At 38.8% G+C, this 24,889-nt stretch overlaps 1 protein-coding gene across 5 annotated transcripts in view; it reads right to left on the minus strand.

Moving 5' to 3' along the window:
* Nucleotides 1–24,889, minus strand: part of LOC136877770 (paramyosin) — a 652,246-nt gene that overhangs the window by 510,506 nt on the left and 116,851 nt on the right. For all 5 annotated transcript variants that reach the window (XR_011018593.1, XM_068228645.1, XM_068228647.1 and 2 more), the window contains 2 exons: nt 19,953–20,056; nt 10,413–10,542 (listed from right to left, as the gene is read on the minus strand). Coding sequence is in view for 4 of the 5 variants with exons in the window: in XM_068228645.1 (XP_068084746.1) it covers nt 10,413–10,542; nt 19,953–20,056 (234 nt within the window). In the remaining variant the exon portion in view is untranslated. The remainder of the gene's footprint in view (nt 1–10,412; nt 10,543–19,952; nt 20,057–24,889) is intronic.

Consider the following 24,889-nt stretch of genomic DNA (forward strand, 5'->3'; position numbering starts at 1 on the left):
TGTCCACTGAGTCATGTAACAATGTTGTGAACTGGTTGTGACCAAACTATGTTTCGCGTATAAAGTGTCCGTTAAAAAGTTATTTAAGTGCCAAAAATAACAGCAACTTTGAGTTGTAGATTAACTAATTTACAGAAGGAGTTTTCAGGTGACTTAATATCTACAGATAATAGGGTACTGTTCAGTGGAGCGTGTGAGAAAACTATAGGGAGTGAGAAAAGATTTCAAAGAGTTCAACTCATAAACACAGCAAAACATAAGGAGAATTTAAACAGCAAACTCGCAAATAAAGAGCCTGTTCAAAAACAACTATTAGAGTGTTTAGGAAGTAGGATTAGTGAATTTTTTTACGACTTGTGCCAAGCATTTTTAGCTGCTGATATTCTCTTGTATAAAATTAATAACCCCACATTAAAACACTTTCTTGCCAAATACACTCGACAAAATGTGCCTGAAGCAAATACATTGTGTAAGACTTACGTAGGACGTTGTTACCATAACGTATTGTCAAATTTACAAATTGAATTACTGGATCAGTTTGCGTGGTTGTCTATTGATGAAACCGCTGATTCTGAGGGCCGATTTATTGCTAATGTAATTGTGGGCGCCTTAAATAATGTGTGTGAATTGCCGGCCACTAACAATGTAACTGTAACGCAGTGTGTGATGGACTCATTGAAATTATTATGGCCATCTTGAATTAAATACGACCAGCTACTTTTATTTGTAACCGATGCAGGTACTTACATGGTAAAATCAGGACAAATACTGAAAGGCATTTTTCCTAACTTAATTCATAGGCCTATAACATGTTTGGCACATGCGCTTAATCACATCGCTGAGACAATACGCAATTCTTTCCCATTGGTAGATCGATTTGTGGTCTGTTCAAGGAAAATGTTTGTTAAATCTCCTTCAAGAGTCAAGTTGTTTAGATCAACAGCACCCAATATCCCACTTCCTCCTGTGCCAGTGTTAACACGATGGGGAACATGGCTGGATGCAGCTTTGTATTATGCTCAGCACATAGAAGTTATTCAAAGAGGTTGTTAATTCACTGGACTCGAATGAAGCTGCATCAATACAAACAGTGCAAAATATTCTGTCAGGCACTGAGTTAGAAGAGAATCTTGTTTTTATAAATGCCCATTTTTCTTTTTTTGCCAACCGCCAAAACATCACTGGAAGCTGAAAGATCTTCCTTAGAGTAAACACTGTTTTCGAAAAAAAGATATCCAATCTAAATTCTGTTCCTGATAGTGTAGGACAAAAAGTGAAAGAAAAATAAATTATGTAATTTCAAAATATCCTGGTTATAAACAGTTGTGCGATATTCAAGACATTCTTGAAGGAAAACCATCTGTTACACCAAGAGACTTGCCTCTTTCTGTGGAGCAGTTCATCATCATCATCATCATCATCATCATTTTCCCATTTCCAGCTGATATAAGGTGGGAACAAATATGATTCCTCTCAACCTTTTTTTGTCGTTCCACCCTCCTTCTTCCGACACGATGTTCCAATGTTAAACCATTTCCATGACGTCATTTGGTGGTAGCTTGTTCATGCCTGACCGAGTCATCAGTACGCCTAGCGGCACTGCAACTTTTGACGTCAGCTGTTGGTTGGGATTTGCCTTTCTTGTTTCCAGTAGTGCTTTAACGAGCTCCACATTCTCCCTCATTATCGCAAGTGTGAGCAGAGAGTTTCCCAGGCAGAGTGCCTCACAATCTGCGTTCCCCTTTTCAACAGCATATGTGACGTTGTCTAAATTAGCACCTGGCCGCATGCATAGAGCATGCACCACATTCTTCCCATTACACTTGCAATCACCATCACCTGTGAAATCAAAGGCTTTGTCATCTTCACTGTATTCCATCTTTGCCCAAACATTGGGACTGCCCCCGTATTCAAGCAAAAGTTCATACATTTTAAGTGTCTCCTGGCAGGGAAACATTTGTGCTAGTACATGAAGTGCACTTAGGCCTCCATCTAGGAAATTGGAACCATATCTGCTTACTTCACACAGTCTATTGTTACGATGGGCTCGCCACACCCAAAAGGCATTTTATACCTACTGCCAGGTTCAAAATTAGGCCGCCCCTAACATGGAGAAAGGCGCCTTTCGTAGCTGCCCCTCTGGAGTACAGACGCTATGGGTTTGCCCCTTCCGTTATCTCCAACATAATGAAGTCCACCTTCTCCGCCATAGATGCTGTTGAGGTCTTCACTCGTAACCCTGAGCTGGGACCCATACCAGTTATCATCATTTAAATATGCCCCAAAAACATCTTGTGATGTGGAAAGAAATTTTTCATGTTACAAAAGTGTTTTGCAAGATAATAGATGATGTTTTTCAGTTGAAAATTTGTGCAAAGTGATGGTTGTGAACTGCAATTCATCACTCAGCATTGACAGCGGGACCATTTCTGTTTCAACCTCCAAGAAATAAATATAAGTTTATTATTATCAATACTAACCAGACTTGTCTACTGCCATTTTTTCATTTTAATAGTGCATATTTATTGGCATATTTTCAAGTTGTTAAGAGCATATTTGTATGCATATTTCTTAGTTTTTAGGGCATGAACTTCCGAGCCTTAATGATGACAGTCAACATCCAGAACAGATAAGGCACTAGAAGAAGTGGTTTTACCATGGCTTCCGATTCAAACTCTAGACAAATGCCACAAAAAATCTTAAGACAAACGCCACAGTTACATCTTTCTCAACCCAATGAAAATTACAAATACACACACCACAGCAATTCAGACTATGACACTAATTTCTTACTCATAAACATCAATGAGAATGATGACCAAGATGTCCCACAACATTAATAAAAGCATTAACAATAATAATTAACAAATTTTGACATCCAATAATAAAAATCACAAATTTTCAAACAAATGCCACTGCTGATAGTAATACAACTTGTATGACTGTTTTTAAAACTAAATAAGCTACATCTGAGAACAATACTCGGTTTAATTTAATCACTACTAATGTACTCACTTCAGAAAAGCAGTTGCATTAACCAAGCAGTAAGTTTCTCTAAGGAGAAATTTTGGAGTTACTGTAGTTAATCAGGACCCAATGTGTCTTTCGTTGATCCTTGGTGACAGTATGACTAACTTTATATTACTGCCTCAGTGGATCAACTGTAGAGTGTCCAACGCATGATCCCAAGTTTATGCATTCGACCCAGGCTAAAGAAATCAATTTCTGAAAAAACTTAGACCTCTACGTCATTGTTATTGGCATATTAAAGATCTCCGGTGGTGCACTCAGTGTCACCTGACAAAATTAAATGAACTCAGTCATACTATCTATCCAGCAGAATTCTGCTTTCATCGCTAAGACAGTAGCACAATCAGAACGTCGAGACATGTAGGCAGGCCGCCTAGATGGCACAATTTCACAAGGTCTGTGACTTGATAGCTGAGGCCGTACAATTATTACTACTGTTTGTGTTGTTGTGGTCGTCATCATCTTTATATTTACAATGTTATGTAATGACTTTCTGGCATTCTAGCTGGACAATTTTACACATTCTTCTGGTGATGATATCTATTTGTAGAATACGTTTACAAATAATTCCCATAGTGTAGATGTTTTTGATTGTTTACTCTATTTTTGTCAAAGCTATTTCTTTACTGAAACCACTGTTTCTCATTTGTCTCCCATCGTGCTGCAACAGTGATTCTTAGTAAGCAGGGAGAAGTTGTGGTTTCACTCCTCAGAGCTACATTACTGTATACACTTCGTTCATTATAAAATTCAGTCCCAAGTAGATTTTTCAATTAGAAAAACAATTCACTTGCTTTTAAGCGTCAGTATTCACTTTTCAGTTGTCTAAAAGAAATCCCCAACTTAATAACAAGCATATATTTATAACGGTATTTAAATAATGCACTACTTGGCACTTGTCTTTGAGTGTTGACAGATAGAAATGAATACACTCTAAGATGAGACAGTTCATACTTGGCACTGACGTATCATAATAATAATGTTATTGTTTTTACATCCCACTACCTACTTTTACCATTTTCAGAGACACTGAGTTGCCAGAATGTTGCCCCACAAGATTTCTTTTACTTGCCATTGAATCTCCCAACACGGGGCTAATGTATTTGACACTTTTAATTACCATTGGACTAAGCATGAATAGAATCTGCCAACTTGGGCTCAGAAAACCAGCATCTTTAACCATCTTGGCCACTCAACTCGGCCATCAATGTATCCTATTAAACACACTTTATATTACAATGCACAGTATAAACACTTAGTTTAATGATACTTAATACTATTTGATAATTCACAAAAGTTTACTGAAAAATTGACCATCTTAACTGAAGCATGTTACCTGACTGGGTTTCATTACTTCTATACAGTTTTCAAACACTCTGTTATTTCAAAATGTATTAGACTAATTAATAGTTTGAAATTGCTGTATCCTCTATATTGACATGGTAGCACTGATTTCTGCACTTACAATAACAATGGAAAATAGTCTCATTTCTTAGCATATATGTTAAATTTGGCACTGCTAAGTGGAACAGTAAAATATTACCAAAAAAGTATATAATTTACAATTTGGTAACACTGGAATCAGTTGTAACTGTGTCAAATTCCTTTCATAATAATATCCTTAAATTTTGTACAATACTTTGAAAATATTGCTAGCATATTTTTATCATTACCCACCTAAACAGAAACCTTCACACATCCATTACATCACACAGGTTTCAATGTACAAATGATAATAATTCAGAATATGAACAACTCAGAATATGAATAACTCAGAATACAAAATTGTATATAATCAATTTCAGTTTAGTAGCACTGACGTCAATAGTAAGTACGGTATTCTAAAATTCTTATTCTATGCCATTTTCACAAGAACTTTCCTTTAAATCAACTGCATGGGTTTGTAGTTTCATACTGAAATTTTAGGTATAGTAACACTGATGTCTGCACTAAATTAGATTTTGGATTTTAATGCAATACTAGATCTGCCTGTAATGTCATACTAACAATATGCCAAAGAAAGAAATTAAAATAGTATTTTTAAACTTGTGGGTCAGGTGAGCAAATCTTTGATTTTGCAATTATACAATCAAAAACATTTTTTAAATATGCAGATGCTTTGTTTATTATTAAATTCAGTCCCAAGTGGATTTTTCAATTAGAAAACCAATCTGCAGTCGGTATTCAACTGTCTCTGTAATGTAAGGTTATTTCTATTCGTACAAAACAATCTGAATTCAAACAATACTTCTGCTATAATACGATGATTAAAAGTGGTGGTAAAACAAGAGTTATACTGATACTATCTAATAATTTTTTTAATAAAGGAAAGTAGGCCTAAATATAAATTATACTCTGGCAGAAAAAAATATCCAAATACCAAGAAGGGGTTGTGCTAGATTTACGAACATTGGTAGGCGTGTTTATACATCTGAAAGATGACGTTGATACAAATTTCCTGTAAATCGCATTAGCGTGGCGCTATTAACGGCTCCATCACGTTGCACATCAGGTTTGCTTTAAATACGGGCTGTACTGTGCAAGAGCATTAATTACCTGTGAGATTGGACAAAGTGACTGTAAGTGGGTCAAGAATGCCCCTACGACAATGAAGAGGCCAGTATCAACAGCTCACTGCGGTTGAAGGAGGCCGTATAATAGGGCTACGTGAAGGTGGATTTTCCTTCCGCGCTATTGCAGAATGACTTGGCAGGAATGTCTCCACTGTGCATGTGTGCTGGCAGCAGTGGTCACAAGAAGGTATGCTCGCAAGAAGATCGGGCTCCGGACGTCCCCATGGCACCACCAAGAGGGAGGACCAACGTATTCGGCGTATGGCTGTGGCGCAGCGAACTGCGTCTGGAGCAGCAATGCGAGTGACAGTTAGCACCACAGTGACGCAACAAACTGTTCGAAATTCGTTACTTGAAGGACAGCTTCAAGCTAGACGTGCTGCGGCGTGCATTTCACTTACCCCAAACCACCACCATCTGTGATTTCAGTGGTGTCAAGCAAGAGCCCATTAGAGGATCGAGTGGAGGTCCATTGTGTTTTCCGATGAAAGCCGGTTCTGCCTTGATGCCAGTGATGGCCGTGTGTTGGTTAGGAGGAGGCCAGGTGAGCGCCTGCATTCCACCTGTCTGCGGCGTTGACACACTGGAACAGCATTCAAGGGGATGTTTTCCAACAGGATAATGCACGCCCCCATGCCGCTGTTGTGACCCAATGCCTGCATTCAGCAGTCAGGCGATTACACCGGTTATTAATGGACCAGCATGGCACATTTGCGATGGCTTTTCTAGCATGGATATTAACCTGTGGTCTTGCACCTTTGGTCAATTAAATATGTTACCTCAACAAATATATTGCCAAAATTTCCGTATTCTACATTCCATATTTCAAGGTGTTTGGATTTTTTTTTTCACCAGCGTTGGTTCATGATGCACTAAATTAACCTGGTTTATATAGTGAACACATTTGAAACCATTTAGTAGTAGGTGTTGTCAACTAATACAGTAGTTCAAAATATCAAACAAAATCTTGTATTATTAATAAATGCATCGGGGAAAAGACAAATGCATGACACAAGACTCCTTTATGTGTGGACTAAATCTGAAGCCTATCATCGAATACTAATTTAACCCTTCACTAGAAAATCACTATATTTCCAATCACCCACCATTCTGAGTTGGCAACACTGAATTAAATTTACTAGTAGTGTAATGTAGGTTTACTTCTACTAAGAATCTATCTATATATAAAAATGAAATATATCTGCCTTCCGAAACAACATCACATCTAAAATGATGCGCAGAATTTAATGAAACTTTGGACAAACATTCTCAGAGGGAACTGTCTCATAACTATGTTTTATTTCAAAATATTGAAATGAAAATATATTATTTGTGAAATAATTTCAAAAAACTGCTTAAAATGAGATGGTGCATTTCTTTCTCATGCAATTACGTGAAAACTACAGGACCAATTGAGCTGAAATTTGGTATAATTATATTTCAGATATTCAGATCGAACAGACCTATTCTGATTTTTCAATAACTTCACATTTCAAAATGACAACCATGTTAAAGTACAAATGCCCAAGATGGCAGTCATTAATATATAGCTATTTACTGAACTTGCATGTTTTACCTGCATAAAACTAAAATAATGGGAAAATGGTTGGTCCTATCACAAAATAGAGCCCAGCACATGTACTTTAAGTTCTGTATTACGCGCACACACACACACAAAGAGAGGTGATATATATTTTCTTTGCAATTCGAACAGCATTCATGAACATACACTTTTGCATGTTAAAGCAAGTGTTCCAGAGCACTCACCATTAAAGTACTGTTTGGCTGCAGAGCTCTCTACACCAGAAAGTGCACAGGTTGATATAGCTTGAAACCAATGATTTAGAACCTTAATAACTTGCACGTGCCAGCTTACATATCAACTATGGGTACATACTGCTAGTACTATATATTTTTAAGACACAGATATATATATAGGTCAGTTTCAAAGTTATAAATACACAGTCCATTAAAATGAAAACAATGAACTCAGTTTATACTATTAAAATGTGAAAAATCTTGTACAAATTATGTGGCTAATAATTTGTAGCATATATAGCATCAGTTAACTTAAACTGGAGACACAAATATATTTAATGACAAAAATTATGTCTTCTGATGCATCATGAAACAGTAAATTATACAACCTGTACATCAGTTTACATTGATTCCAATATGAATCATGCAGAAATAATGAGATACTATACAAGTTAAACAACACCGGGTAAAACACCATGCATATATGCTAAGTTATATTCATCATAATATTAAGCAAGTGGCTTTGCAGTTTCAGCCACACAACTGTGGAGTCTGAATTTGGGAGATAGTGGGTTTGAACAGCACTGTCGGCAGACCTCAAGATGGTTTTCCATGGATTCCCATTTTTACACCAGTCCAATCCCTTTCCTATTCCATTGTTGCCTTAAGACTGGTCCGTCTTGGTATGACATAAAACAAATAGTAAGAAAATAATTCACCACAGTGAGTGATGACTACAATATTTCCTGCACAATGTCTATAATGAGTAAATGAGTATCTTTTCAAATCTGTATTATGTAGGCAGTTCCTTTTTCTTTCTTTCATCTTTGCGTGTATATATTCATATTTTTGTCTTAAAAATTAGTGTTGTTTGTAGTTCTTAGTATTTTAAGTTAATCAGTGTCATTGTATTAACAAATAATAATATGTGTGTGGTTAAGTGTAAGAAAGGGCCAAGAGCCCTAACTTCACCACAGAAAATAAAGGCTTTTATCTATATCTGTCTATCTATCTATCTATCTATCTATCTATCTATCTATATTAGAGTGATATATCCGCTTATGTTAATGCACTATGGCTATGGAACAAAGCTCTGCATTCGGGAGACGAGTGTGTTACAATCCCACCATCGACTGTCCTGAGAATTGTTTTCGGTCATTTTTAAGAGAGGCGCTCAATATATAATGCAACACATTATATTTCTCGGCCAATTTTGGTTTAAAAGTTGTAATTTTGTTTGGGACATCTTGGAATATTTCCGCTTCATTTCGTTGAGTTTCATCAATTTCCAACAGGTGGCAGCGCTATAACTAGCCTTCAAATTGGCGTTTGTAATGGAGGTGAGTACCAAACAGACAGCAATTATTCAGTTTCTTTTGGCGGAAAACCAGGGCATCACAGATATTCATAGGCGCTTGCAGAATGTCTACAGAGACCTGGCAGTGGACAAAAGCACTGTGAGTCATTAGGCAGGGCGTGTTTCAACATCACAACAAGGTCGAGCAAACCTGTCTGATCTCCCGCGAGCCGGCCGGCCACACATAGCTGTGACGCCTGCAAAGTTGGAACGTGCGGACACCCTTATTCGAGGTGATTGATGGATCACAGTCAAACACCTCGCTGCTGAACTTGACGTCCCTGTTGGTAGTGCTGACACACTTATCCACCAGTTGGAGTATTCAGAGCTTTGTTCTCGCTGGGTTCCTCCACACCCAACAGAAGACCATAAAGAGCAAAGAAGGAACATCTGTCCAGAACTGGTTGCTCATTATGTGGCTGAAGGTGAGAATTTCTTGTCAAACATTGTCAATGGCAATGAAACATGGATTCATCGCTTTGAACCGGAAACAAAATGGCAATCCATAGAGTGGCACCACACCAACTCTCCTAATAAGAAAAAGTCCAAAACTGCACCCTCAGCTGGTAAAGTCATGGCTACGGACTTCTGGGACTCTGAAGGGGTTATTCTATTCAATGTCCTCCCTCGTGGTGAAACAGTCAATTCTGAATTGTATTGTGCTACTCTAAGGAAAGTGAAGAAACGACTTCAGTGTGTTCGTAGCCACAAAAATGCAAATAAACGTCTCCTTCTCAATGACAACTCAAGACCTCACACAAGTCTGCGCACCCAACAGGAGCTCACAAAACTTCAGTGGACTGTTCTTCCTCATGCACCCTACACTGCCTTCTAACTTCCATCTGTTTGGCCCAATGAAGGATACACTCCATGGGAAGCAGTACGTGGATGATGGGGAAGTTATCGATGTAGCATGACGTTGGCGCTGACATCGACCAGTCGAGTGGTACCACGCAGGCATACAGGCCCTCACAACATCACGGTGTCGTAAGGCCATAGCACCGAACAGAGATTATGTTGAAAAATAGGGTATTGTAGCAAAAGGATTGCGGAGTAACATTGTGTATTTGAATCTTCAATAAAACCCAAGCTGCTTTTAGAAAAGAAAAAAAGTGTGTTGGATTATATATTGAACTCCCTTCATACTTCTAGGCAAATGCCAGTACATTTCCTATTCATAGGCAACAGCCAATTCAATCTCCTTACCTAGTTTCAGTCACCATTGTTCAGTTCATTTTCATTAGCTCTTCAAATGAGTTTTACATAAGGCTGTGAAACAGTGCTATACAATTTCATCTCACCTCATCTCTGACCCGGATAGAGGAAAGGAGAATAAGGAGTGGACATATCAAAGACTACAACATTATACTACCTTTTTAAATTATTTCCAAACTGTAGTTTTGTTTTTTTTTGTACAAAAGTGTACTCAACATTCAAACTCATTACAAAACCCAAGCAAGAAATAACTCAACAATATAAATAAATTGGAGAGATATAGTACATATAAAGGCAAACATAGGTATGATTTCAAATTCATCACACTTACAAAAAACCCAACAAGAATACATTATTTAAGGAATATACCCATGCTTAAAGGTATTTGAACTGCTAAATTAATTACATATGCATATCTACCAAGAAAGATTAAATCATGAGTCTCCAGATAGTTACTGAATGTGATACATTATTCTAACCTGGTCTGATTTCTGAGCAATACTATCTCGAAGTTCTTGAATTCTCTGGATGAAGCCCTTGATCTGGGAGTCCTTCATGTCAACATCATCTTGCAGCTTTTTAATTTGTGCCTGCATGTCTGCTATTGAACTGATAAAAGAAAAGAATATTTTTGATATGCAAAACAAAAACAAATTATGTAAAATATTGGTGATAAGTCGGTTTACAACAATGCATACATACATACACATCTTCGTTATAAGACTGATAAGCCTTCCAGCATCCTGTCTGCAAGCTTCTCTGAATTAACTAAAAGCCTCCACAATCCTCTATTTGCAACTGGCTCTGTGGCCTCATTTAGTTCCACACCTCGTATCATTTAAAAATAACTAAAAACTGTGTCTAACCATCATCGCCTTGTTCTCCTTCAACTCCTGTTACTCTCCATGGTCAAGACCATTATTACTCAAGGTAACTTTTCCTCCTCCATTTGCCTCACAGGACCCCACCACTGTAGTTTGTTTTATACCCACAGCTTCATCAAGTTTATTCCTAAATTAGCCTTTGTCTCTCCATTCCAAGTAGAGTAACCCCCTGCCACTGTTCCCACCTATTTGTACCAGCACACTCCCTACTTGTCCATTACTTCCAACATATGAATAAAATATGTTATGTTCAGTCATTTCATTTAGTGTGCAAGATGTATGAGACAGGAGAAGTCCCATCCGATTTTCGGCAGAATGTTGTTATACCTATTCCCAAGAAAGCCGGTGCTGACAGGTGTGAAAACTACCGCACTATTAGTTTAGTATCTCATGCCTGCAAAATTTTAACACGTATTATTTACAGAAGAATGGAAAAACAAGTTGAAGCTGAGTTGGGGGAAGATCAATTTGGCTTCAGAAGAAATGTAGGAACACGTGAAGCAATCCTGACTTTACGTCTGATCTTAGAGGATCGAATCAAGAAGGACAAGCCCACGTACATGGCATTCGTAGATCTAGAAAAGGCATTCGATAATGTTGATTGGACCAGGCTATTTATGATTCTGAAGATGATAGGGATCAGATACCGAGAACGAAGAATTATCTACAACCTGTATAAAAATCAGTCTGCAGTGATAAGAATCGAGGGCTTTGAAAAAGAAGCAGCAATCCAGAAAGGAGTGAGGCAAGGCTGCAGTTTGTCCCCTCTCCTTTTCAATGTTTACATAGAACAGGCAGTAAAGGAAATCAAAGAGAAATTTGGAAAGGGAATCACAGTCCAAGGAGAGGAAATCAAACCTTGAGATTTGCCGATGATATTGTTATTTTATCTGAGACTGCAGAAGATCTCGAGAAGTTGCTGAATGGTATGGATGAAGTCTTAGGTAAGGAGTACAAGATGAAAATAAATAAGTCCAAAACAAAAGTAATGGAGTGCAGTCGAACGAAGGCAGGTGATGTAGGAAACATTAGATTAGGAAACGAAGTCTAAAGGAAGTAGATGAATATTGTTACTTGGGTAGTAAAATAACCAACGATGGCAGAAGTAAGGAGGACATAAAATGCAGACTAGCACAAGCAAGGAAGAGCTTTCTTAAGAAAAGAAATTTGCTCACTTCAAACATTGATATCGGAATTAGAAAGATGTTTTTGAAGACTTTTGTGTGGAGCGTGGCATTGTATGGAAGTGAAACATGGACGATAACTAGCTCAGAAAGAAAGAGAATAGAAGCTTTTGAAATGTGGTGTTATAGAAGAATGCTGAAGGTGAGATGGATAGATCGAATCACGAATGAAGAAATACTGAATCGAATTGGTGAGAGGAGATCGATTTGGCTAAATTTGACGAGAAGAAGAGATAGAATGATAGGACACATCTTAAGACACCCAGGACTTGTTCATTTGGTTTTTGAAGGAAGTGTAGGTGGCAAGAACGGTAGGGGTAGACCAAGGTATGAATATGACAAACAGATTAGAGCAGATGTAGGATGCAATAGTTACGTAGAAATGAAAAGGTTAGCACAGGATAGGGTGGCATGGAGAGCTGCATCAAACCAGTCTATGGACTGATGACTCAAACAACAACAACATGTTCAGTCAACCCAACTTTCACTCATGTACAAACAAAGTCAGTTTGCAAATACTTCATTTAGTCTAGTTTTGCATATCCAAACTTACATTCAATGATGATGATGATGATGATGATGATGATGACGATAATAATAATAATAATAATAATAATAATAATAATAATAATAATAATAATAATAATAATAATAATAAATAACATAATTCCTTCTTGAACATTGCTTCACTCCAAAATATTTAGGAGCCACATCGGTCTGTTCTGTTACCTTAAAAACACACTGCCATAACACCAAACAGAAGGTTAATGCCAGAAATAATATCCTACAGAAGCTAAGAGGTACAAAGTGGGATGGCAAACCAAAATTCTTAGCAACACAGCCTTATTGAAAAATAAGAATTTCATTATGGTCCGTATTGAACTGAGATCACAATTAAAATTAATAAAATTATTTAATGGTTCCACCTTTTCAATACGTGCAAACTTAGTAATGTAAGGTTACTTAATTGCCTTTTAAAGTCTATTCCCACCTATTTTGGCTTCTATTAACCTCTTCATTTCTTTCTTTGTTCTCATTGAACTGGAAATTAAAATTTCATTTTTGGTTCAGATCAATATGACCTTCAAATTTATTCTCTTCGCCACCTCAAGAGCTGCCTGAGCACTCGTCTTCAAGAAACCTTTGTTTGTCAATTGTGATTCTAAATTCTTCTAATACTGTGCTTTTTTACTAATTTCTCTTCACGTTTGTTTTTTTAATGTCAACTGTTTCTGGGTTTGTGGGTTACTGCAGTCACGTCCTAGTTCGTGAACCATGGGCAACGGCTGAGTGGCCTAGTAAGTGGTCCTGAGAGTCGGGATACCAGTTGCTATGGAATGGGAGTGGGCATCTCGGACATATTCTGAGTCGTGGCTCTCCTTGTGCTCAGGCGGCTAGGACTATACAATTCACCGGTGGTCCATAACCCGTTAGAGGAGAGATCCTCACTTGGACTATGTGCAAGTAGGGCAGCATCCTGCTTCATGAAGTTACCGAGCTCAGAACACTTTAAGCAAGCCTCGGACCTATGGGAGTAATGGAGTCCCACTCCCATTTGACAGGCGAGGGACTCCTTGGAAACAACTTGGCGAACGAAATGGAATTCGATGGGGAGCTATCAATATTAATGGGGCTTATGGAAGAAAGAAAGTAGAACTGGCTGAGTCAGCAAAGAGGATGCATCTGGATGTGCTAGGAGTAAGTGATATTCGGGTAAGGGGAGATAACGAGGTAGAGATAGGAGATTATAAAGTGTACTTGACGGGTGTTAGAAAGGGAAGGGCAGAGTCTGGGCTAGGGCTCTTTATCAGGAATACCATTGCACGCAACATAGTTTCTGTTAGGCACGTAAGTGAGCGAATGATGTGGGTAGATTTGTCAGTGGGAGGAATTAGGACAAGAATTGTGTCCGTGTATTCACCATGTGAGGGTGCAGATGAGGATGAAGTTGTGACAAGTTTTATGAAGCATTGAGTGACATCGTGGTCAGGGTCAACAGCAAGGATAGAATAGTGCTAATGGGGGATTTCAATGCGAGAGTTGGGAATAGAACTGAAGGATACGAAAGGGTGATTGGTAAATGTGGGGAACATATGGAAGCTAATGGGAATGGGAAGCGTTTGCTGGACTTCTGTGCTAGTATGGGTTTAGCTGTTACGAATACATTCTTCAAGCATAAGGCTATTCACCGCTACACATGGGAGGCTAGGGGTACCAGATCCATTATAGACTATATCTTTACAGACTTTGAATTCAGGAAATCTGTTAGGAATGTACGAGTTTTCCGGGGATTGTTCGATGATACAGACCACTATCTGATCTGTAGTGAACTAAGTATCTCTAGGCCCAGGGTAGAGAAAGTGAAATCTGTCTGCAAACTAATAAGGGTAGAAAGTCTCCAGGACGAGGAAATTAGACAGAAGTACATGGATATGATTAATGAGAAGTTTCGAACAGTAGACAGTAAGCAGGTTCAGGATATAGAAAGTGAATGGGTGGCATACAGGAATGCTGTAATAGAAACAGCAAGGGAATGCCTAGGAACAACTGTGTGTAAAGATGGGAAAAGGCAAACATCTTGGTGGAATGATGAAGTGAGAGCAGCCTGTAAACGTAAAAAGAAGGCTTATCAGAAATTGCTCCAAACAAGGGCAGAGGCAGACAGGGATTTGTACGTAGATGAAAGAAACCGAGCGAAACAAATAGTTGTTGAATTCAAAAGGAAGTCATGGGAAGATTTTGGTAATAACCTGGAAAGGCTAGGTCAAGCAGCAGGGAAACCTTTCTGGACAGTAATAAAGAATCTTAGGAAGGGAGGGAAAGAGGAAATGAACAGTGTTTTGAGTAATTCAGGTGAACTCATAATAGATCCCAGGGAATCACTGGAGAGGTGCAGGGAATATTTTGAACATCTTCTCAATGTAAAAGGAAATCATCATGGTGGTGTTGCAAACAGCCAAGCTCATGGGGAGGAGGAAAAGGATGTTGGTGAAATTATGCTTGAGGAAGTGGAAAGGATAGTAAATAAACTCCATTGTCATAAGGCAGTAGGAATAGATGAAATTAGACCTGAAATGGTGAAGTACAGTGGAAAGGCAGGGATGAAATGGCTTCATAGAGTAGTAAAATTAGCGTGGAGTGTTGGTAAAGTACCTTCAGATTGGACAAAAGCAGTAATTGCACCTATCTATAAGCAAGGGAACAGGAAGGATTGCAACAACTATCGAGGTATCTCATTGATTAGTATACCAGGCAACGTATTCACTGGCATCCTGGAAGGGAGGGTACGATCATTCGTTGAGAGGAAGTTGGATGAAAACCAGTGTGGTTTCAGACCACAGAGAGGCTGTCAGGATCAGATTTTCAGTATGCGCCAGGTAACTGAAAAATGCTACGAGAAGAATAGGCAGTTGTGTTTATGTTTCGTAGATCTAGAGAAAGCATATGACAGGGTACCGAGGGAAAAGATGTTAGCCATACTGGGGGACTATGGAATTAAAAGTAGATTATTAAAAGCAATCAAAGGCATTTATGTTGACAATTGGGCTTCAGTGAGAATTGATGGTAGAATGAGTTCTTGGTTCAGGGTACTTACAGGAGTTAGATAAGGCTGTAATCTTTCACCTTTGCTGTTTGTAGTTTACATGGATCATCTGCTGAAAGGTATAAAATGGCAGGGAGGGATTCAGTTAGGTGGAAATGTAGTAAGCAGTTTGGCCTATGCTGATGACTTGGTCTTAATGGCAGACTGTGCCGAAAGCCTGCAGTCTAATATCTTGGAACTTGAAAATAGGTGCAATGAGTATGGTATGAAAATTAGCCTCTCGAAGACTAAATTGATGTCAGTAGGTAAGAAATTCAACAGAATCGAATGTCAGATTGGTGATACAAAGCTAGAACAGGTCGAGAATTTCAAGTATTTAGGTTGTGTGTTCTCCCAGGATGGTAATATAGTAAGAGAGATTGAATCAAGGTGTAGTAAAGCTAATGCAGTGAGCTCGCAGTTGCGATCAGCAGTATTCTGTAAGAAGGAAGTCAGCTCCCAGACGAAACTATATTTACATCGGTCTGTTTCCAGACCAACTTTGCTCTACGGGAGCGAAAGCTGGGTGGAATCAGGATATCTTATTCATAAGTTAGAAGTAACAGACATGAAAGTAGCGAGAATGATTGCTGGTACAAACCGGTGGGAACAATGGCAGGAGGGTACTCGGAATGACGAGATAAAGGCTAATTTAGGAATGAACTCGATGGATGAAGCTGTACGCATAAACCGGCTTCGGTGGTGGGGTCATGTGAGGCGAATGGAGGAGGATAGGTTACCTAGGAGAATAATGGACTCTGTTATGGAGGGTAAGAGAAGTAGAGGGAGACAAAGACGACGGTGGTTAGACTCTGTTTCTAACGATTTAAAGATAAGAGGTATAGAACTAAATGAGGCCACAACACTAGTTGTAAATCGAGGATTGTGGCGACATTTAGTAAATTCTCAGAGGCTTGCAGACTGAACGCTGAAAGGCATAACAGTCTATAATGATAATGTATGTATGTATGTATGTATGTAACTGTTTCTGCATTACAAGACTAATCATCTGCATCTTCATACATCAAGCATACGATTACAATACTGATCCTTGAGCTATTTATTCTTCTTTTCTTCAAGATTTTTAAAAAAATGTAAAGCACAGTGCTACAGTCACATGCTACTGTTCCACACAATCTTGCATCTGACAACGATTGCAGTATTGGTCCTCAAGCTATTTATTCTTCTTCTCTTCAAGATTTTAAAAACTTTTAAAGCATGGTGCTACAGCCACATGTGTTATACTGCTCCACACAAACTTACGTTTGGTGAAAAAACTATATCTTCTACATTACTGTTAATTTACCTGTGCACTATTTTTTCTGTTTTTGAGTGATCGGCTGATGACGACCCGGAACTTAGGGTCGAAACCGGTGCCGTTTATAATCAACTAGTGTTGTAACCTTACATTACTAAGTTTACATGTATTGAAAAGGTGGAACCATTGCATAATTTTATTCAATTGTGAACACAGCCTTAACTATCTGATATTTTGCTGCAGAATATGACTGTCCCATATGGTATATGTCCCATCATACTAGAAAAGTGTGGATCCAGCTTTAAAAGACACACACAAGATGACCACACACTGCCAAACCCGAGTGCTGTAGCTAAGTTATACTGCCTTGCTGGCACTGCACTTCCAAGAAATCACCAGGAAGTTACTGTTGACCCTGAATGACTTAAAGCTAACACTAACGAAGCCCACCCATTGATTACAAACCGCTTTCTATAAAATACAACTCTTTCTCAGAATGGTATCCCTCTTGAACATTGCTTCACTCCAAAATATCTAGGAGTCAAGTTGGACTGTTCTGTTACCTTCAAACTTTGTTAGTAAAATCCAGGAAAAGTTCCCTCCATGCATCAAAGGCCTTGGAAGTGTAGGTAATGCAAACTTCTTTTTTGTTGTTGTTGTCTGGATGGAGCCGTGTGAACAACTTCTGACTGTCTACAACGAGGATTAGTATGTGAAGGTCATTTAAAAATGTTTTGTTTTGTTTTGCTAGTAGCTTAACATCGCACCGACACAGACAGGTCTTATGGCGACAATGGGACAGGAATGGAATGAAGCGGCCGTGGCCTTAATTAAGGTACTGCCCCAGCATTTGCCTGGTGTGAAAATGGGAACACACGGAAAACCAGGAAAACCATCTTTGGGGCTGCCGACAGTGGGATTCAAACCCACTATCTCCCGGACGCAAGCTCACAGCAACGCGCTTCTAACCGCACGGCCAACTCGTCCGGTATTTAACAATTTAAGAACTGGTGTTGGCAGATACAAATCTGCTCTCAAACAATGGGGTTTGAAGTCGGAAGACACCAAGTGCATTTGTGACGAAGAACAATCAAACGTATGTGTCAGCCGCTTTATGCCTATTTTCATTCTCGGAACATGACTTACTGCTTACCAGCGATAATGCTATAGGTACGGCACAGTTTTGGGCAAAAAATATTTGATGTGCAAATTTGGTCATTTTGATTCACTTCTTTATTCTCAAACAGTGTACTGTACATATTTATTCATAATGTATACAGGTAAATTTGCAGATGATGTTACACCAAAGAAACTTCTAATCCATTTAAGGTATTGATGTTCTGTTTCCATATTCTTAAATGGTAATAAGGGGCTCATAAACGTGTGCTATATTCTTCCACATATGTATGTTCAGTCTTCAGCCCTAAGGCTGGTTGCAGCCCTAAGGCTGGTTGGATCCTCAACAGCTCTGCCATCAGCTGTCACAGATGGCCTAGGCATCACTGAAGCAGCATACTAGGAAAATGAGTGGTGAGGCAGTTTCCTGTTGCTTTCCTCACTGAGCCAGAAGTTGCTATTACATATCAGTCAGCCAAGCCCACTGAAATTCATGCCCCAACAGACCCTATGAGCAACATTTTCACACCATTCATAGCAGGGACTGGCTGCAGAAGGAATGGCATTACTAGCATCGCTCATACCTCAGTCACTTTCATACTGTCAAAGCCAAGGATAAGACAGAGACAGATCAGGATTATTAATAATGGAGATATTGACACCATCTTCTTCTTTTTTTTTTTTTTTAATGTAACTATAGTAATTTCTGATACTAGCTGAAAAGTTTGTACAATTACAACTTCAGACATGTAATTAATTCATACATCAGACGATTAAGTTTGAAATATCAATAATACTTCAACTTGTAGTTCTAGCAGCTCAGAGTGGACACTCAATTTGCTGCATCAGATGACATTCACTGATGCAAGCTGTCTCCTTGTTGTAACCCTAGTCATACAAAAGGTACCCTACAGTACACACTGTGATGTATCCCTTGAGGCTGGAACATGTCTATGACAGGGGAACAAAAGACAGGATAGGTAGATTCATAATATCCAAATTTTCAATACCTTTCATCAAATCTATTAACTATTATATGCTTCAGTCTGACTGGACCTTCTTCAGCTACGTAACATGAAAAAATTAAAACATTAGATATGTGAATAATGAAAACATTGTTCAGTTCTTGCAACTGTCATAAAAACAACTTTTTTTAAGAATCTTATATCTTAAAAAAGGTTAAAAAATGCCATACTATGCTAAAAAACCAGAATGCTCATTCCCAACAAAACAGGTCATAAATGAGGTGAGTTACAGTCAGAGATACATGTTTTGCAAAACTGTCAACATACTTCAGTACAAAGCTGAGATTTTTTAAAAGATTTCAATTAATTTTAAACAATATTGTAGATGACAGGTTACAATGCCAAAACAGAACAGATGATATATGGATGTAGTTTCATTTCAACTTATTATTCCATATAATATGATCTGAGAGAAACAAGACAAATTAAAATTAAAACTGTTAAAGAAGAAAATATGAATCTATTGGAATCTATCCTTTCTTGACATGTAGAATGAAGAGTCCAAAATTGAAAATCATATCCTCTACTCCCAACTTTTAAACAGAAAACATTACTGAATAAAAATGGTCATGGGAAGAGTTTTATGTATTTGTTTTCTCTTATTTAATGTTTTAATTACAATATTTTAGTTCCAATTTTTTAAGCAAAGTTGGTGTTGATATCTCTGTTGTTAATAATTCCACAGAAGAATGTAGCACACTGTTTTATGGGCCCCTTAACACCATTGAAGAATGTGCAAACAGAATATTTATATCTTCAGCAGATTAGAAGTTATTTTGGTGTAACAGCTTAGATGAATAACCATATATATTTCTGTGTGTATATTATAATAGGTTCATGACATAAATTAATTAATTAATCTTATTTTCAAGTAAAAATTAATGAATTATTACTGAAGCAAGATATGCAATTAAGAACAAATGGAAAATTTTAATGTAGTCCATCACAGAAAATCTCCCAATAACTTACCGGTCTTTCTCATCACATTCTGCCTTTACTCTGTCACGCTGTTTCTGTAGTTCCTGGATCTCAGCCTGTAACGTCTTTATTACCTCGTCTTTCTCAGACAGGGCCTAGAATCAATAAAACAAAGTAGGAAGGATCTTCTTTCTTTGATGAAAGAGGAGCATAATAAAGGTGAGGAAAATTTTTTTCAAACTATATATGTTCAGGGTTTTTAGTAGATTACATGGTAATTCTATATGAAAGAAATAATAATCTTTAAGATTTCAATGAAATCCTTAGGTAGTAAAGCTTACTTAGAAATTGCCCTCACCTAACGATTGAAATAATCAAAACTAACTTACAAAATCAAACATACAGAAGGCTAAATATGAACACACAGCTTAAGTCCTATTAAATATATGAAATTTTAAATTTAAAAAACCTGTTTTACCTTATTTCATCTACAAAAATGTTTCAAGTGAAGTGGTTAGTACAATTAAACTAAGCCTATGGCATAATACATTTCTATGGGCCAAAGCCTACTAGATGACTGCTGTATACCTTGTGTGAAACTACACATTCAACATAGCAAATCCAAATCCTACGGTCATGAGTGTCAACTTTGTGATCAGAGTCCCTACATTTTATATCAATATATTTTCAACATGAACCCCACCAACCTGGGCCCAATGTTTGGGAAGCCAGGCTCTGCCTGTCACAAGTCAAGACAAAGAGCAAGTGATAGAAGAGTAACACCTCTTTAAAAAAACCACGGTCCAGCTGACCCGGCTGGTAGTTCCATGTAAGGGTCCCTTGCCAGGGTTACGACGAAGACCTCAACGGCAGTGAAGGCGGAGAAGAGGGACTTTGGAACGGTGAAACTGACGAATGAGGCAACCCTCCTATTCGGGGAAAATAGAACAGGAACTGCTGCCTTGTAGTTAGAAGTGGGAATTTCAAAGGCTAAGCAAAGAAACTCAGACAGAAAATCAGTAGGCTTGGCTACTTAGAAGGTAGCCCCTTCACTAGGCTTTGGGTGCTGAAGGTCAATAACCTACGCACCTGATATTAACCCACTACAGAAGCATCAATGAATAGAAGCCGGATGGATAAAATGGATTTGACCTTTAGCATGAAATCGGACACGAGAATTGGAATGTGGAATGTACAGACAATGTGGCAGGCAGGAAGACTGGCTGAAGTATCTAGGGAGATGAAGCGATACAGGTTGGATATACTAGACTTGTGTGAGATGAGATAGAATGGGTTCGGTGAGATAAAGACCCAGAAAGGGGAGACGCTGCTGTACTCGGGAGGAGAAGAAGAACATAGAAGGGGTGTTGGATTACTGATCACTCAAAAGACAAGGAAGAGTTTGATAGAATGGTACCCAGTCTCAGGAGGAATTGTAGTAGCTCGATTTGCATCAAGAGTGAGACCAATTACAGTGGTGCAGTGTTATGCACCGACAGAGGCAGGAGAAGAAGAAAAAGAGCAATTTTATGGTCAGCTACATCGAACACTGTTAAAGGCAAAGAAAAGGGATACTATGGTCGTGATGGGAGACCTGAATGCAAAAGTTGGCAATGATAACCAAGGAATAGAAAATATAATGGGAAAACATGGTATAGGTAATAGAAATGAGAATGGTGAAAGACTTATTGAATTTTGTAGTAACTACAGACTGGTGATAGGAGGCAATCTTCCCTCATAAGAACTGTCATAATGTGACATGGCTTTCCCCTAACCATAGGACGGAGAATCAGATCGACTGGACATGGCGAACCTCCCCGTTGGATGTGAGGAACAAGAGGGGGGCGGATGTGGGAAGTGACCATCACTTAGTAGTAGCTACACTCTGACTGAAGATTGCAAATATTAGGCACATACATCAGAAGAGGAGGATAAAGTATAACTGGGATAAACTGAAGTATAAGGAGGAGCAACAATATATTTCACTAGAACTGAGTAACCAATTCCAACAGCTTAGAGAGGAAGGAGGAGGGCAGGATTTGGAACATAATTGGAAGAGCATAGAGGGTACCTACATTAATACCTGTGAAAAGGTCTTAGGCAAAGGAAGGAATGCAAGAAAAGACTCAATACGGCAAGAACACAAGAAGAGCAGGTACAAGCTAGAACTGACTTTAATGAACTTAACAAAATAGTGAAGAGGAGTTTTCGACGTGACAAATGAGCCTTTATCAATAATCTTGCAACACAAGCTGAGAAGGCAGCCGATGATGATGATGCTTGTTGTTTAAAGGGGCCTAACATCGAGGTCACTGGCCCCTAATGGTACGAAATGAGACGAAATGGAATAACAAATTAAAAGTCCAAAACTCTCCAGTGACCAGAATTTTAAACGTGAGGACGAAGAATGAATGGATGGAGATGAATTTAAAACAATCAGTGGATGCGACCCGCAATGCCTTACATTCACAGAAACTGACGTAAAGCAACAGGATTACTGACAAAGGGACTGCTGCTATAGCATAACACTGAATCTATGATGCTTGCAGTCTAAAGGGGGTCCAAAATCCAAGTTATCAGCCCCTCATAACGGTACTTATCGCTAGGAAAGCAGAACCATAGTATTTGTCATGTTGCGGTACTAATCAAAAGTAGCTGAGACTCACGGTATTCCACACATTATGGTACTACTCACAGGTTATGAAATTCAACTACAATACAGATCTATGGTTTTTCTCACATTGCAGCGCCACTTACAGGCAACGCAACCCTAAGGAGTTCATCACATAAGAGTACTAACCACAGGGACCTGCACTATCCCGTGGTGTTCCTCATATAGTGGATACTAATCATAGGCAAGGCAAACCATGGTAGCAATCATCCCATGGTCCTGCTAAAATGGTGGTACTCATCACAGGTACTGCAAAAGCCGACCGCACGGTGCTCCTGTGTGCTAGTAATCACAAACTTATTTGGTACCTAATATAGTGGTACTACGTGCAAGTAAAAGTGACCCATGACGTTCTCCGCGTGGTGGTACTAATCACAAATAGTTTCATGGTTGCAAGACAATCATCCCTTGGTCGTCCCTTTTAGTCACCTCTTACGACAGGCAGGGGATACCATGGGTGTATTCTTCCTCTGCGTCCCCCACCCACAGGAGGTTGTGTGTTTGGTCCGCGAGAGGTATTTTATTTCCTCGAGTCCACCGGCAAGCCGGTTAGGACCCCCCTATCCGTAACCTGGGACGCGCCACGTGGGATTATCATCTCTCCCACTGCTACGCCAGCATAGTAGGTTCGTGGGAAAAGGCAGCAAAAAACAATGATAGTAAGACCCTTTTACCACATTAGCAAGAGACTAACAGGAAAGTTTTCTAGATCTGACAAGCCAGTGAAAGCCAAATGTGGGAGATTATTGTCCACACAAAAGGAACAGCTAGGAAGATGGAGAGAACACTTCTGGAGATCTTGAATCATGAAACACTCGAGGAAGAGGAGACGGAGGTGATGACAGAAGAACAGCAGGAAGATGTTGCTATCAGTACAGAACCACCATCAAAAACAGAGATCCAAAGGGCCATTAAAAAACTACAGAATGGCAAAGTGGCAGGTATGGACAATATCGCACCAGAGGCCTTGAAAGTGGATGTGGGTACTTCAGTCGAGATTCTGTTCCCACTTTTCAAGAAGATTTGGGAAGAAGAAGAGAAGATCCCCACAGACTGGAAGAAAGGACTGTTGATTAAGCTTCCGAAGAAAGGAGATTTATTAGAATGTGATAACTAGAGAAGGATTACCCTCCTTTCGATACCAAGTACGGTACTCTCACGAGTGATTCTAGAGAGGATGAAAAAGCGAGTTAACTCAAGGCTGAGGAAAGTACACGTAGGATTTAGAGAAGGTTATTCCTGTACAGACCAGATCAATACACAGCACATAATTATAGAACAATCCACGAAGCTGCAATCGTCGCTGTATCTACTATTTGTAAACTTTGAAAAGGTGTTTGATAGTGTAATGAGGAAGAAGATGTGGAAAGCCATGACAGAGTTTGGGATTCCAAAGAAAATGACCCAAGAAATGTATGAGAACTACACATGTCAAGTTTTACCTCAGGGGATGATGTCTGAGCTCATTCCAGTAAACACAGGAGTTAAGCAAGGATGTTTGCTGTCACCTATACTATTTCTGATGGTGCTGGATCTTATGATGAAGGCAAGGAATCGCTGAAGAGGAATTCAATGGGGCTGAGAGCCAGGTTGGAGGACTTGAACTTCGCAGATGATTTGTGTTTGCTAGCGAACAGTTTTAAGGATACAGAAGCAAAGCTGAATGAGTTAAAAACCGAAGCAGCAGAGGTGGGATTGAAGACAAATGGAAAGAAAACCAAGGAGATGTGCTACAATAACCAAAACAAGGCACTATTAATTTTAGGAAACCAAGAGATCGAGCAAGTCAAGCAGTTTTGCTTCCTGGGAAGTATAGTTACCCCAGAGGGAGGAACTATAGAGGATATAGGAAATAGAATAACTAAGGCTAAAGGAGCACTTGCAATGCTGAGACCAGTCTGGAAATCAAGGGATCTTAACACCTATACCAAACTATGCATCTTCAATACAAATGTCAAGTCAATACCGCTCTATGGGTGTGAAACATGGAAGACTAACCAGACTTCAAACATTTGTGAACAGAAGTTTGAGGAATATCCTGGGGATATGGTGGCCACAAGTAATCTCCAATGAAGAGCTGTGGAGAAGAACCCATCAAACACCCACTGACATTGAGATGATGCTGCTGATGATGCTTGTTGTTTTAAGGGGCCTAACATCGAAGGTAGTTATAAAATATGATGTTGGGACATGACATATACAATGCATGTTAAAATCATTGTAAACAAATTTAAAATTTTATTCTGTAATATTAACATCATAAGAAATCACAGTTCAATTTTTACAAATTGTAAATGTCATAGTCCTCTAAACAATG

This window comes from Anabrus simplex, chromosome 7 (assembly GCF_040414725.1).
Source record: "Anabrus simplex isolate iqAnaSimp1 chromosome 7, ASM4041472v1, whole genome shotgun sequence".
NCBI lineage: Eukaryota > Metazoa > Arthropoda > Insecta > Orthoptera > Tettigoniidae > Anabrus > Anabrus simplex.